The 16827-nt window shown below is 38.1% G+C and overlaps 1 protein-coding gene across 6 annotated transcripts in view; it reads right to left on the bottom strand.

Moving 5' to 3' along the window:
• ddhd1a (DDHD domain containing 1a) overlaps positions 1-16827 on the bottom strand; it is a 54828-nt gene that overhangs the window by 18902 nt on the left and 19099 nt on the right. For 5 of the 6 annotated variants that reach the window (XM_067456232.1, XM_067456233.1, XM_067456236.1 and 2 more), the window contains one exon: positions 12137-12232. The exons of the other annotated variant lie outside the window; for it this stretch is intronic. In XM_067456232.1, coding sequence (XP_067312333.1) covers positions 12137-12232 — 96 coding nt within the window. The remainder of the gene's footprint in view (positions 1-12136; positions 12233-16827) is intronic. 6 annotated transcript variants of the gene reach the window in all.

Below are 16827 nucleotides of genomic sequence, written 5' to 3' on the forward strand. Positions count from 1 at the left end.
AAAACGATCATTATTTTTGCAGTTGTTTGGTGTTCCACATTGCTGGTAAGAAGTATTTTAACAGTTTTACCACATAGACATCTGCTGTAAGTGTATTCCCATAAACATGTTTTTCTTAGTTTTTACAAACTGAGGGACGACTGAAAATGATTCTCTGTGGTAACTGACAGCTTGCCACAGATGTGTTGTACTGACCCAAAGCATTTTTTTACTATACAAAGTTAAGAACTACTAATTTTGCACATTTCTAGATTGATTCCTCATTATGATGGATAAATCGTGAGTCTGAACTCAGAGCTGCTCTTGTGCACAGGTGTCTAAGGCTGATCGCCACAGAAAAGCAAACAAAGGGGGACTTGAAGCCTCGAGCATCATGCCAACTGTTAACATTAACAGCAAGTCCTTTACAGTGATGGATTCGGGACAGGAACAAGGGACAGATGATTGACAGGTTCTGTTCTCTTGAACCGCAGTTTCCATACACTGGTGTCAAGTGAATGCTCCTTTATCAATCTCATCTGTGTAAGTGAGGACATTCAGAGGACAGATCAAATCTGATGTATTTCCCAGGGACACGTCTACCGAGGGCATCTTTAAATCTGAGCTCTAAATGAAACCTTCAAAACGACATTTGATAAATCACATTTATCATTACAATAACAAGGTGACAAAAGAAAGACTTTCATTTTTTTTAACCAAAAATGTTTATATTAATAGAGGAGAGGGCCATATTAGCACCATCTTATTAAATAGAGCAAACACATCTTAACAGATATGCTGTTTTTTTAATGCAACAATTGTTAAACTGTGTGTGTGTGTGTGTATATGTATATTATATATATATATATATATATATATATATATATATATATATATATATATATATATATATATATATATATATATATATATATATATATATATATATATATATACACAGTCTTGTTCAAAATAATAGCAGTACAATGTGACTAACCAGAATAATCAAGGTTTTTCGTATTTTTTTTATTGCTACGTGGCAAACAAGTTACCAGTAGGTTCAGTAGATTCTCAGAAAACAAATGAGACCCAGCATTCATGATATGCACGCTCTTAAGGCTGTGCAATTGGGCAATTAGTTGAATTAGTTGAAAGGGGTGCGTTCAAAAAAATAGCAGTGTGGCATTCAATCACTGAGGTCATCAATTTTGTGAAGAAACAGGTGTGAATCAGGTGGCCCCTATTTAAGGATGAAGCCAACACTTGTTGAACATGCATTTGAAAGCTGAGGAAAATGGGTCGTTCAAGACATTGTTCAGAAGAACAGCGTACTTTGATTAAAAAGTTGATTAGAGAGGGGAAAACCTATAAAGAGGTGCAAAAAATGATAGGCTGTTCAGCTAAAATGATCTCCAATGCCTTAAAATGGAGAGCAAAACCAGAGACGTGGAAGAAAACGGAAGAAAACCATCAAAATGGATAGAAGAATAACCAGAATGGCAAAGGCTCAGCCAATGATCACCTCCAGGATGATCAAAGACAGTCTGGAGTTACCTGTAAGTACTGTGACAGTTAGAAGACGTCTGTGTGAAGCTAATCTATTTTCAAGAATCCCCCGCAAAGTCCCTCTGTTAAAAAAAAGGCATGTGCAGAAGAGGTTACAATTTGCCAAAGAACACATCAACTGGCCTAAAGAGAAATGGAGGAACATTTTGTGGACTGATGAGAGTAAAATTGTTCTTTTTGGGTCCAAGGGCCACAGGCAGTTTGTGAGACGACCCCCAAACTCTGAATTCAAGCCACAGTACACAGTGAAGACAGTGAAGCATGGCGGTGCAAGCATCATGATATGGGCATGTTTCTCCTACTATGGTGTTGGGCCTATTTATCGCATACCAGGGATCATGGATCAGTTTGCATTTGTTAAAATACTTGAAGAGGTCATGTTGCCCTATGCTGAAGAGGACATGCCCTTGAAACGGTTGTTTCAACAAGACAATGACCCAAAACACACTAGTAAACAGGCAAAGTCTTGGTTCCAAACCAACAAAATTAATGTTATGGAGTGGCCAGCCCAATCTCCAGACCTTAATCCAATTGAGAACTTGTGGGGTGATATCAAAAATGCTGTTTCTGAAGCAAAACCAAGAAATGTGAATGAATTGTGGAATGTTGTTAAAGAATCATGGAGTGGAATAACAGCTGAGCGGTGCCACAAGTTGGTTGACTCCATGCCACACAGATGTCAAGCAGTTTTAAAAAACTGTGGTCATACAACTAAATATTAGTTTAGTGATTCACAGGATTGCTAAATCCCAGAAGAAAAAAAAATGTTTGTACAAAATAGTTTTGAGTTTGTACAGTCAAAGGTAGACACTGCTATTTTTTTGAACACACCCCTTTCAACTAATTGCCCAATTGCACAGCCTTAAGAGCGTGCATATCATGAATGCTGGGTCTTGTTTGTTTTCTGACAATCTACTGAACCTACTGGTAACTTGTTTGCCACGTAGCAATAAAAAATATACTAAAAACCTTGATTATTCTGGTTAGTCACATTGTACTGCTATTATTTTGAACAAGACTGTATATATATATATATATATATATATATATATATATATATATATATATATATATATATATATATATATATAAATAAAAAATTAAAGTAGCCACTATAAACAAAACTACATTTTGGTCCAATGGCTGATGCTGATGACAATATCTAGAGAGCAGATTGGCTTAATAATGCCAATATAGAGTCATGTGAAAAAGAAAAGGGCCGTATTCACAAAACATTTTATCTTACCACTAAGACTTCTCCTAAATGGCAGTAAAAGTTCTTAGTTACGAGTTTTCTCTTAACCTATTCCCAAAGCTACTGAGAGCAACTTTTACTAAAGAATAGAGAGAAGTCTTAAACTAAGAGTAAGGGCGGGGTTGACCTCGTTGCTATGGATGATGTCATCACGCTTACTAACTATGACCACAGTGATTGGCTGATAGGGGACGGGTCTCTGTCAGTGATTTAATCATAGAAATATTTAGCTTCATGGTTTCACATTGCTATATTCAAATATAATGTTTAAAATAATATTGGGTGCGTTTACATGCACGTTCTTAAGCCGATTATGCCTAATAAGCCGACAATGAACATGGTCATATAAACGCGGTAACCCGTTTTCTTTTATCAGAGTAAGGTCATAAACGGCGTAAGCATAAACCGGTCGGGTCAGGTCGTTTTCTTCCTCTTACCTCGATTTCGTGCTGCATGTAAACGCATTAACCTGCTTTCTTTCAGCTTATTGAAGTGTGCATGTGTGATAGATGACAAAAACGCAAACTTAGTTCATGCTCGCTCTGTCTGGATGCGTTTAAATCTGCTCTAAGCCGGACATAAATCCCAAACGCGGACTCTTTTAAGACCCAGAACATTGTAAAGATGTGTTCTCATCTCATGCAGCAGAAGTAGAAGAGATTCAGTCAAAACGCTTCATAACTGCATAAGGGATAATATGAGCCTTAAATCTCCCGCTGACACGGCGCACGCTTTATTTAACATCACAACTGACGTAACATTTGAAAAACTCTGAGTCAGATACGGACATTATTATTTCTGACGTCACTACAAGGAAATAACCCAGTTTATAAATAGTCATGTAAACGTGGTTTACTTGCGTTGTCCGCTTACTGGTTTGCATGTAAACGGGGAAAACTGGTTATTTTAATAAGCTGATTTTTTTGAGTTATCAGCTTACTGGTGTGCATGTAAACGCACACCAATAATGCCATATTCAAATAAAGATTTTAAAAAGTAGGCTAAGTGTCCCTAATTAAACTAGTATACTCCCCTAATTGTCAGCCTCTTCCATGTGTGCATCTCGAGAGATTGCAGAATTCAAGCGAAAATTATGTTTGATGCAGAAAGTTTGTCAGAAGCACGTTCAAACTGTCTATTTAATCAGCGCGAGAGGAGAAATATACACACAGCCGAGAGCCGGCTCACCTAATGTTAGTTTCCTCCACAGTTTCCTGCATCCCTCCGCCACCCCGTTCCTCAATCTTGGTCTGCGATACGGGCCAGAACTCTGGGTTTGGGCTAAATTCAGAGCACTGAGCCCTCGATCGCTTCGGACAGCACGTCAAAAGCGCTTATATTGTTTTACTTTATTAAATCATTTGTAAGTGTGAAGTGTGAAAACAACTGCCACAGGTAATCTGACTTTATATATTTTTTTATTAAAGATACATTAATTATCACTATACGGCATTTAATAATGTTTGTAAACAATCGGCACCAAGATACTTCCGGGTGGTAGAACGCGAGCGGCTTCTGCTGACAAACTGAAGAGATCAGCCGGCTACTGTAAACACTTACAGAGTTAAGAACATTGTTGTTGATTGAAGTTAAACTATGATGAAAACGTGTTGTGTTTGGGGTTGCGCCGTCAGATATACAGCAAAAGTTTTAGGATTGTATCGAATACGAATAAATATATCCAGCAAAACCTGTGGATGAGGAGGCTAAAGCGAGTGGACGTCAAAAGTGGCGCTACAGAAGTATTCTCAAAACGCTCCATCTACAAAATCACAGCAGAGCATAATTATCTTCAGCTGGGGAATTTCGAGACTAATATTACTAAACTTAAGGTCTCTTTTGAAGATCGAACTCATTGCCAGTCACCGCCTGAAGTAAAGGAAGAGACCGAACTTTTAGTGTCATGTAGGCTACTGATCGAATGTCAATGGAAGAAATAGGAAACGCAGAACATAGTTGTAGGCTGAAGGATGATTGATGCGTGTACCACACTGGCTTCATCATCACCGCGAGTTTAGTTTAAGTGAATGCCTGAGTAGCGCTAGTCTACACCACGCTATCCTTTTGACCGTCAGAAGCTCAGGTCTGTGCCATCTGATCCTACACTGACCGAGCAACAGAAAACCATCATAGCATTTTTAGTTAGATAACAGGGAAATAGACCATCTACGATAGCCTAACATAGTAAGTCAAACAGCAACAGTCACTAAAATAACCAATCGATGGTAGGCTGAGGCTCATTTAAAAATTATGGTATTAGACTAGCGCTACATCTACTGGAGCAAGGTTAGGCATTTCATGTATCGCTATCTCCTGAATTAGTTAATCAGTCCCTCAATAATCATGTTAACTATGTCTGAATCCCAAGCAATTTACTAGCGTTGCCTTAGGAACGCTTCGGCTTTTGCCACCCGGACGAACGTTTATTATTGTTGTGACGTCATGGTCGATTGTCGTATTGCCTCAGTGTTGTTCGGTATCTTTGGGCAGATTGCGGCAACAGCCATTAGGATTGTTTAGTGATTTGGTCTTAGTGATTTAGTAGTCCTCTTGACTACTCCTAGTCTTTCATGGATTTAGGAGCTAGTTTTAGCGCTAAAATGCTTTGTGAAATACTCTTAGAGCAAAAATTTAGGAGTCCTAAAATTAGGACTGACACGCCCATTATTTTTAAGAGTTTCTCCTAAATCGGCAAGTTAGGAGCTACTTTAAGCCTTAAGATGTTTTGTGAATACGGCCCCTGGACATATTTTAAAAAATTATCTGGTCCTTGGCAGGTCTTAAAATGTTGAAAATAAAACCTCAGATGAACAACAACACATGACACATCATACTATGTCATTATTTACTTTAAAAACACTGATACACTGAAGTATACACTGATACTTTATTATATTATATTTATTATTTATTATATATTATATTATATTATATTATATAAAACTAGGCCAAAATGGAAAAGCCATGAGTGACAAATTAATAATAATAATAATAGATTTTATTTATAATGCACTTTTCATTCCGAAGAATCTCAAAGTGCAACAAAGGGGGAAAAAAATAACAAAACAAAACAATGAATAACAAGTAAAAATGGATACTACAAACAATCAACCAACACAGAACAGGCAGAACATTTTTCCGGGCACTTCTGTGGACACACCAGGGTCGGCGCAGAAGTCCAAGCCGCTCCACGGCCGCGATGCAAGACGGAACAGCGGCGCAGCCGAGAAGCAGAACATCCCAACATCATGCTGGACGCCGATGTGACGCTAGCCCGGTGCAAACTTCAGCCACCATGCAGCTCAAGCCTGAGGGAGACCACCAGTGAGCAGCCTCGGCGAGCAACATCAAATGTCCTTCAAACCAGAACCAACCGCAGCAATTTAAACATAAACATCAGAGAAGCGGTGGAAAACGGCGAAGATACGAACAACGTCCTCTTAGTGGCTGCCAGCAATCAGCAACAGTCCCAATTGTAGCTCTGACTGTTAGACTAGTCACAAACATAATAAAATAAAATAAAATCTAAATCTAATAGTACAGTAACATGATTTGTGGGTGGAGAAGCGGCGAACAGACAACGCCAGCGTCCTCTCCCCACGTTGCCAAATTAAGGACACCCTTACTGTTAACATAGGAATTAAGAGGGTAAGAAACTGATTAACTGATCAACTGCCTTTGATTAACTGATCATCAGCAAGTATGATCACCTCTATAAAAGCTGAAGTTTTGTCAGTTTGTTGGTCTGGAGCATTCAGGTGTGTGATAACACAAAGCCAAGGAGTAAAGACATCAGCAATGATCTTAGAGAAGCCATTGCTGCTGCCATCAATCTGGGAAGATTAATATGGCCAATTCCAAACAATTTGAAGAACATCGTTTAACACTGATGAAGATTATTCACACGCGGAAGACATCAAAACAGACCCCAATCTTCCCATGAGTGGACATCCCAGCAAATTCCCCCCAAGGTCAGACCGTGCAATGCTCAAAGAAATTGCAGACCACCCAAGAGCTACACCTCAGACTCTATAGGCCTCGGTAACAAACCAAAAGACTTTTAGAACAATGTCCTTTGGACAGACGAAGACAAAGTGGAGGTTTGGCCATAATGCACAGTGGCAAGTTATGTGAAAATAAACAGCATATCAGCACAAACACCTCATACGAAATGTGTGTGCTGGTGGAGGGGTGATGATTTTGAGCTTATTTTGCAGCCACAGGACCTGCAGGCACCTGATAGTCATTGAGTTGACCATGAACTCCTCTGTATACCAAAGTATTCTAGAGTCAACACCTAAAGTTTGCCTGATATTTGGTCGTGCAAGAGGACAATGATCCAACAACACCTGTAAATCTAGAACAGAATGGCTGAAAAAGAAAAGAAGCAAGGTGTCGAGGTTGCCCAGTTGAAGCCCAGACCTCATCAGGGCTGAAATGCTGTGGCAAGAGCTGAGCATTAACAAATGATTGCATGACTGGAACAAATGACTGGAGCAACGTTGTAAGGAAGAGTCGGCCCAAATCCCTCAAAAAACAATACGGTCATACAGAAAATTATTACTTCAACTAACTGCTGCTAAGATGCATCTACAGGCAACAGAATCATAGGGTGTCCTTAGTTTGTCACCCATGGCTTTTCCATTTTGGCTTTATTTTTGCTTCATAAACAATGTCATGTGTTTTTGTTTTCCAAATTTTGCCAAGGACCAGATGATATTTTACACTAAAAATCCCTATGAGATTTTTCCTGATAAATGAAACCATGGAATTCATTAGGGTCCTATCTTTCTCACATGACTGTACTTACAAACTATTAAAAGCATATGACAATCCAATGACAAAAATAATCATGACAGAAGACAAAAATATACAGAAAATGTTTGACAAGATTCTCAAAAAAACTTAAATATCCATCAAATATTTTGGAACTGACACAAAGTTACTGTGCCAAGGCCAAAAAGGCCAGAAACTGGCTTACTCAGCGGGTCTTGTATGACACTATTGCAAAAGGGATCAACATATTTGGGTTTGAACACTCATTAACTAACCATTTCCCAGAGAAAACTCAATGGAAGCATGTAGTACTACTCTACTAACCTACATACAGCATACTAACCTACTATAACAGCATAAGCCCATTATGGTGCCCGGAGCTAAACTAAAAGGTACTCGGGGTCTAAAAAAAGGACAAAATATATATATATATATATATATATATATATATATATATATATATATATATATATATATATATATATATATATATATATATATATATATATATATATATATATATATATATAAATATGGAGAGGGTCTCATGAATCTTTGGGATAGATGATATTGTAAAGAAAAAACATAACATGTTGTGTAATATGTGCAGCAGTGGAGAAGTGACGTAATAGAGCAGGACTGACTTAACTCTGAGGGATTACGAAGCCAACTTAGGTTAAGAGGGCTTGTGTCAGATAGGATCTTTAAGCAGCAATAGGAACTGGGTTTTCCGCATGTGTTTTGAAGGCTATGCCTCGCTATAGCTGGGGTTTCACCCAAGCTGGAATTTCATTTCTGTGAACAACCAGAATAAATGGCAAATAATTTGGGGATAAAGCAGTTTTGTTCAAGAGAACAAAATAGTCACTTCCAGAAAGATTTGCCCTCAATATCAACAAAAAATAAATAAATTACTTGCAGCTTATACAGAATACAGACAAAACAGTCTGAAAAATCCCACATTTGCATGAAATTTGTGACAGAACGACAGCATGTCGGGTAATTGTAGTCTTTTACATTTAGTTAAAATCACATGACTTTTAATTCAAATCAAATAACTGATTTGGTGAATGTGTTTCCATTGTAATTCTGTGTTTTTACAGAATATAGACGATGTCAATGACTGACATCCGATACCTTGGTCTAAAATGCAGCATATCAATCAGACATGATTCCTTTTAAGGATAATTGTCTGCAAATTTATTGTCGATGTCTATAATGTTTTTCATCAATTTATGCATGATGAGCGATAAATAGAATTGGTCAAGATGGGTGTGTCTACTGCACACTGCCGACAAAGGTAACTGACCTTTGACAAAATATACACTATATTGGCAAAAGTTTTGGGACGTCTGCCTTGACATGCACATGAACTTTAATGACATCCCATCCTTAATCCGTAGGGTTTAATATGGAGTTGGCGCACCCCTATGGACATTTTTTACCATTCTTCTAAAAGTGCATGTGTGAGGTCAGGCACTGATGTTGGACGAAAAGGCCTGGCTCTCAGTCTCCGCTCTAATTCATCCCAAAGCTGTTCTATCAGGTTGAGGTCAGGACTCTGTGCAGGCCAGTCAAGTTCCTCCTCACCAAACTCGCTCATCCTGCTACCACAAAGTTGGGAGCACGAAATTGTCCAAAATGTCTTGGTATGCTGAAGCATTAAAAGTTCCTTTCACTGGAACTGAGGGGCCACGCCGAAACCCCTAACAAACAACTCCGCACCATAATCCTCCCTCCACCAAACGTTGCACAATGCAGTCAGGCAAGTACCGTTCTCCTGGCATCCGCCAAACCCAGACTCGTCCATCGGATTGGCTGACAGAGAAGAGTGATTGGTCGCTCAGAGAACACGTCTCACTGCTCTAGAGTCCAGTGGCGGCTGCTTTACTCCACTGCATCCCAAGCTTTGCATTGCACTTGGTGATGTAAGGCTTGGATGAGCTGCTCGGCGATGGAAACCCATTCCATGAAGCTCTCTACACTGTTCTTGAGCTCATCTGAAGGACACATGAAGTTTGGAGGTCTGTAGTTATTGACTTTTGGCAACTCTATGATTTTACGTGGCCTATCACTTCATGGCTGAGTTACTGTTGTTCCCAATCGCTTCCACTTTGTTATAATCCCACTAACAGTAGAGCGTGGAATATTTAGGAGTGAGGAAATGTCATGAATGGACTTATTGCACAGGTGTGAACCTATCACGGCACCGCGCTTGAGTTCACTGAGCTCCTGAGAGCGACCCGTTCTTTCACTAATGTGTGCAGAAGCGTCTGCAGGCCTAGTGCTTGATTTATACACCTGTGGCCATGAAGTGTCTGTACACCTGATTGCAATGATTTTGAGGGGTTTCCCAATACTTTTGACAATATGGTGCATTTCTGGACGTAATTATGCAGAAAATGTTAAATATGAGCATATATATGAGACTATTGGGAGGAATGGATTTAAATATAAAATAAAATTAATAACATTATACAAGACTGTAATACTATATTGCATTAAATGTCATGGTCGTATATCATGCTACACACAACAGTCAATGTGAGAAAGTTGTGAAGCATATCTTTAGTTTTATCAAACACCACTAATAGTTAAAATAAAGAGAAAATAAAGCTTCAATGAATGATTCCTCAAATAATGTCTTGAGTCAGCATGAAGTTGCAATCTTTTCTTTGGTTTTATGACATATATCAAAGTGAAATGGCATCTTGAAAAAAAAATATATATATATATTTGTACGGTGGGACTTGACTTCATCCATCAGGAATTGACTGGATCATTGTCATTTGCTAATTTCTGAGGTCTTATATAAGTGAGAGGTTGCTGAAAGAGAGGGATTTTTGTCCGGGTGAACACTGTCGCTGCGAGAGGGAGGAGAACTTTGATTAAAGATTATGAGGCAAGTGAATTAAAAATAATGATGTGCCCAGATAAATCATTTCTTATAAACACTGCAATATTCCATAGATTTCTTTTATTATTATTTCATTGTCATTAAGTTTGTGAACAATTGACTTTTATTTTATTTCAAAATTGTAAATGAAACAAAGATTGGAGTACATTTGACAAATAAAATACTATTTTGTTTTTTTAACATTCAAATTTTTACATTTAATTCAATGTGTTACTTGCCGTTTTTTTTATTATTATTATTATTATTATTATTCGGGAAATTTACCAGAATTTTCTGAGTGAAAATTGTTTCAAACTAAATCCTACAATCCTTTTTTTTTCAGTGTACAACTGAGCTCAATTCAAAGAACTTTTGACACACTGTATGTATCCAAAACATTGCCGGGCTCAACAATAAGGGCTGCCCGCTGGCCAGCGCAAACATCGCCCGGGACATTTGATCCTGTCACTTACCTGATCGGGCCAGTGCTGTAACACTACAGTTTAGCATTTGCATGTGTTTTTGAGTAGGGCTGAAAGATTTTTGACAATAATGTAATTGTGATTTTTTTTTCAATATTGCAATTGCGATTTAATATTATGCTATTCTTTTTTAAGCTCTTTATCTTCTATATTATATAACAAAGACAATAAATAAATCACTGTATAGTAGAGATAGGAATCTTCCAAAACAATTCTTGATCTACTTTGTTTCTTATTAATTAAACTTAATCTTAGTTTCTTATTAAATAAACTTAAAATCTTTAAAAAGTACTTGAAAAAAAAAATATATATAAAAAAATTATTAAAACATTTGCATGTTAAGAATTTTCAAAATATTAAGTAATATAGCTTCAAAACATAAAAGCAAGTAAATAAACTTAAGAGAATATAATCAGCTGAGAAATAAAACGCATGTGTATTTGATCCATGCATTCACTCTTAAAGGGACAGCTGCCTAATATTCCTGCTGCTATCTTTATCTTCAATGTTAATCAAACAATAAAAAAATCTAACTCAATGATCTTGAATGAATAACTTTTGTAACTTTAATAAGTATTAATCTACATTGAATTTATACAGTGAAGACTATGCAGTGCAATTTTACATCTGATTAATAATTTTCTCTACCTCAAAATTACTGTTAGACTCACCTAAAAAACATAAAAAGCAGTGATTATTTTATTTGTATGTTTGTTCTATTGTATTTGTGCTATGGCGAGTTTACTTGTCTTTAACAATATTTGATATTAATATGAGTTAGATTAGTAGTTTTTGGTGTCACGACCTTATTTATTAAGGTTTTGGGACAAAAACAAAGAAGACAATAACAAGGCCCATTTTATTTATTTATTACTTTTTTTGTGGTGGGGTCAATGAAAATGTTGGCTGGGCAAGTAAAAATGTAATCCACAGGCCTGACCGGGCCAATAGAAAAACCCTTAGCATTGAGCCCTGCATTGCTTTGAACGTTTTGGAAACTTCAGATTCTAATAATAGCAACATAATAAGGAAATACAGAAGGGAAAATAGGAAAAGTGGCACTTTCAAAAAACATGAGAGCCAAAAAAGAACAACTAAAACTATTGGGAGGGTTTCTAATGAGCATAAGGCGGAAAAAGAGATTCAGCATCTATAAGGAGTAAAAATGGAGGGCTGTAGTACCTTGACATCTCTTTCGCTTGTGACTTTTAGCACTCGTCTGATATCCGCTCCATTTGAATAGAAAGGGGAGGTAGAATGGGGGGAAGTGGGAAAGAACTAACAAACCAAAAATAATAGTCAATGGTCACGTAATTGGCAGTCACCTCTCTATCACCCTACACAACAATATCCGTAGAACACAAACTCTTAGTTTAATAAAAAACAATTATGAGACTGTGTACTGTAGCTCAAAATACAAGTATTACCACCATAGTGTGATGTTATTCCAACAGCACAGACTACGGCAGCACACTTTTATAAGATTCTTTTTAAATGGGATTTTAATGTGAAAGCATGTGATATAACCCAGTAAGCATTTCTCATTTGTCTCAAACCAATAAATGTTGTGATAGTGAAGACACAGAAAACACATAATTGTTTGCTATCATGCAAATTACAATGTTTGCATCAACCCATAAATTAAAACCATTAACATAAATGGCCTTTTATCAATTCAGTGTTTAAGGGAGCTGTTGTTTTTGATACTTCATTCACTGACTGTGTTTACAAGCTCAACACATTTCTATATTGATCGGATATTGCTTTATCAATGGTCATATTCCAATTATGAATCCGTTGTGTAAATGTTAACACCAATACCTAAACTACATCAAGACATTAGCATCATTAAAGTCTTCACTTTTAGTTCATTGTGCTCGTCTGACATGAATAAGAATGAACTAGTTACAGCAGTGAATTGCTAAATATGCAGTGTAATATATGGCAATATCTCCAGCATATCCATCAGAATAATTGTGGATATTATACAGCTCCAGTACACAGGAAAATCCCAACAGCTGTGGAGCATGCAAATCTTTTTAATAGAATAATGGCTTAACTAGAATACAGAACATAATCAGAAACGTATGTGCATTTAACATGGTCTATTTCTAAATGATTCAGTAAATCAAATGCTACAGTATAGAGAGCAATCACTCCTCTGTGAGGCTGTATCATATATTTTGTCCTTCGTTCCCTTTATTTCTTACAGACAAGCCAATACTGAGCTTTTCTCTACATTTTCTATAAACTCAAGCACTCATTCACCTCTCATCAGATTTATCGCCACCTACAGTCCAGCCGTCATTGGAGTCGTGAACAGTTTTTAAAAGAAGGTTTAGTACACTTAGGGATGGCGAAAAGTAAACATTTTATTGGCCGACCACCGAGGCTCATTAGCCGGTTGAAACCGGTTAACCAATTAGTTTAAATTATTACACGGCTCTGTGAAATACTTGCGTCTGATTGGTCAATCGCGCATTCCAGCGGTATGTTATTCCCAGATAACACCCGCTCATCCGGGTACTACGAGTTATCTTGACCGGTACTACTTCTATGCTTAACGCTGGCACTATCTTGTGGCTTAAACAGCCGTGGGTTACAATGGAAGACTTCAAGGCAGGTTTCCTTTATAACGTTTTTAATAATCGCAATCATAATCACAAACGCATCGATTCGAATCAGAAGACTATTAACCCATCGGAGTCGTGTGGAGCACGTTATTTGACGGACAGCTGCATTTTTTATGGACTTCAAACACAACTACAACTACTGCTTGGATTAACGTTAGCCTGGACTTTTTAAATATAACTCCGATTGTATTTGTCTGAAAGAAGAATGTCATAAACACCTATGATGACTTGAGGGTGAGTAAATCATAGGCTTGGTTTCATTTTTGGGTGAACTAACCCTTTCAGCATTCATTTTCAACATTTAGCAAGGGCATATGGCAAATCTTCAGCAATAGATAAAGGCTTAAAGCAGGTTGGAACTGTTTTTCTTCGCGGAAGCTTTGCGTAAGAGCTAATAAAATATTTAATCTCAAGACAATATTTTGTGTCTAATTTATTTGAGACTAGTAGCCGTGTAATAAGCGGGATAATGTCCACCCAGCTGGTTGTTATACCGCAGAATAAACTCCGACAGAGTGATCAGGACCCCGACGCGAAGCGGACAACTGGCTGGGTGTACATTATCCCTTACATATGCTGCGCTATTTGAAATAACAGCCACGAGCCGCGCCTGCAATTTCACAACTCTGTCGCATCTCTATGATCTCTCTGCCGCTCTCTCTCTCTCTCTCACACACAAGGTGTTTCTCAATGTCAAGGAAACTTCCTTTGAAGGACTGATCCTTCCAAGTCACTTCCTTCAGAGGCTAGGCGAGGCTCCTCTTTAGCATTCGGAGAACACGTAAATGGAACAGGCTAGCAAGTGCACATCATTGCGTCATTACGTCAGTGAAAAGGTCCATTGGCCATCAATAACGTTATTTGTATTTTTTTTTATTTATATCAATACAGTAGTAATTTGTACCGGCATTTAAACGTTAAACTTTACTTATATTTACTACGGTTATAAAAAATGTTTGGTAACGTAAATAAAAGCATTGTGGCAAGCAGCGAGAGGTGAGGGACCGTGAGAGCGGGCCGGTGGAGTGATAATGAGCGGCAGCTGATCGCCACACCGGTCTCGGCTCACGGCAGTGATGGGAGTATAATTGGAGGAGCGTGGAAGATGAGAGAGGACTAGGCCTGGACTTTATGTTATGGTTTGTTTATGTTTTATTATGCGTGTGCGGGCAGTCGCCCGCCTTACTTTCGTTTTGTTTATTATTTATTATAAAGTTGTTGAACGTTTGCCGGTTCCCGCCTCCTTCCTTCCCATCTACAAACCCCGATACAAGCATATTTGCCCGTTCACGCTCCGACTCCGGGAACGACTGAAGATAGCAAAGCTGCGCGCATAGGATTGTGGGTGATTTGAGAGCGCGAAGGCTACTCATATGCATCCTTTCCTGTATATGACATATTTTTCGAACGAGTCCTAGGTTGAAATTCCGAGGATCCTCGACATTGGAGCAGTCCTTCGTTGGATATCGATGACGTAGCATCCTTGGAATTCTGGCTTCCGAGGATCCTTCCTTGACATTGAGAAACGCCTACACACTGTCCTGGCTAGGGATGTTAACCGATGACCGTATCAACGTTAACCGATCAAAGTTGTCGGTAAAAAAAAAAATCTCTAAATTAGGCTATTATAGACAGTGGGCTAAACGCTACAGTTAGCCGTCTCATTACAAAATCTTTTTGTGTGAAGTGAACAAATCCCTTACACTCAATTTTTCATAACTCGGCTGTTTATACTTAATAAACCAATAAAAACATTTGCCGCGAGGTCACAGCGTTTGGGTTTGCGTGCTCACACGGTTTGCAAAAAGTAAACACTCGGTTAGAGTCAGGGCAGACGACAGGATGAAGTGTGCATTCCATATAAGATGGGCTTACATTTGGAAATATATTACATCTACATTTCAGTGGAAACACATAAGGTGATGATCATCATCTCTTTTCGGAGCTGTCATTTTCTTAAATGAGCCGCGGCAATGTTTCAAATGAGCTTCTCACACTAGACAAATGCCTTTATTTTCAACGCGATCAGCTTGTACCCAAACCATTTCGAAACTAAGTAGCCATTGTCCTCCGATTACAAACAAGCTGGACGATAAATTGGCCAAGAAATGATACCGATAAACGATAATATTGTCATTCTGAGACCATTTTCATCTAAAATAACGATAATGGCATAAAAATGCAGGTACACCTTTTCAAAGATCAATAAACTTTAATTACTTGACTATTTAACACTACAAATGGAAAACATTTTAAATAACCACAATAACTGAACAAAACAACCAAAAACAATAAAATCATGGACTCTCAGTCGGTTTAAAAATGCATTTAAATAAGTACCAAAAACAATAAATAAAATGGATGAAAACTGCAGTGGAGGATTGTGCTTTAGGAGCGTATTAGGGGCGGCGGTTCACAAAACCCACGGTTCGGCTTGGCTCACGGTTTTAGGGTCACGGTTTTCCGTTTTGTACGGTTCTTGTTTTTTTTTTTTTCTTTTAATCCAGAAATACTTCAGCATATGATATATTAATTATCCACAATTTAGGATACAGTATTTAAAAAAAAAAAATTATATCATAGCCTAATCATGCACAAACTGAACTTGACCATCTCTGAGGAAAGGGATATTTTGACACAGAAAGAGAGAAGACAAAAAAAGGAGAATGTGTGTTGCTATCTCTACAGGAACTCATGTGCCTTTAGCACACAAAGATTGAACTGAAGAATTAACTTGCGTTTATTAAATATCAGTGTAGCTTTAAGCCTCGTTTATACTCGACGCGTCCGCTCGAGCGTGAGGGTGCGCGAGGCAAAAATGACGTCGACGCGGAGTGCGCGAGACCCCATTTCGCTTGGCGTTGTGCACGTCAAATTTCGTAACTTTGCGTGTGGCTCCGCATCCGAAGAGCCACGAGCTCCAGACGAATCTGCTGGCCGAGAATGACGTCTCATAGCACCGCACCCGGTCTGCGCGTTGAGTATAAACACCTCCCCAAACGGTACGAATCGACAAGAAAGACGATAATTGATTTATCGACTATCGCGACAGGCCTATGGTCAACCATTGGTTAACATCCCTAATTACACTATAATGCCTCAAACACAAGCAGTGTGGCAATTAAGAGGAAAGATGTGTGGCGTATACTGAAAAAAAGTTTTGCATCATTATTTGAACGTCACAACACTTTCTCTTATCTCAATCAATAGTAAGCCACCGACAGATTGACTTGAATGCAA

This window comes from Pseudorasbora parva, chromosome 10 (assembly GCF_024679245.1).
Source record: "Pseudorasbora parva isolate DD20220531a chromosome 10, ASM2467924v1, whole genome shotgun sequence".
Lineage (NCBI taxonomy): Eukaryota > Metazoa > Chordata > Actinopteri > Cypriniformes > Gobionidae > Pseudorasbora > Pseudorasbora parva.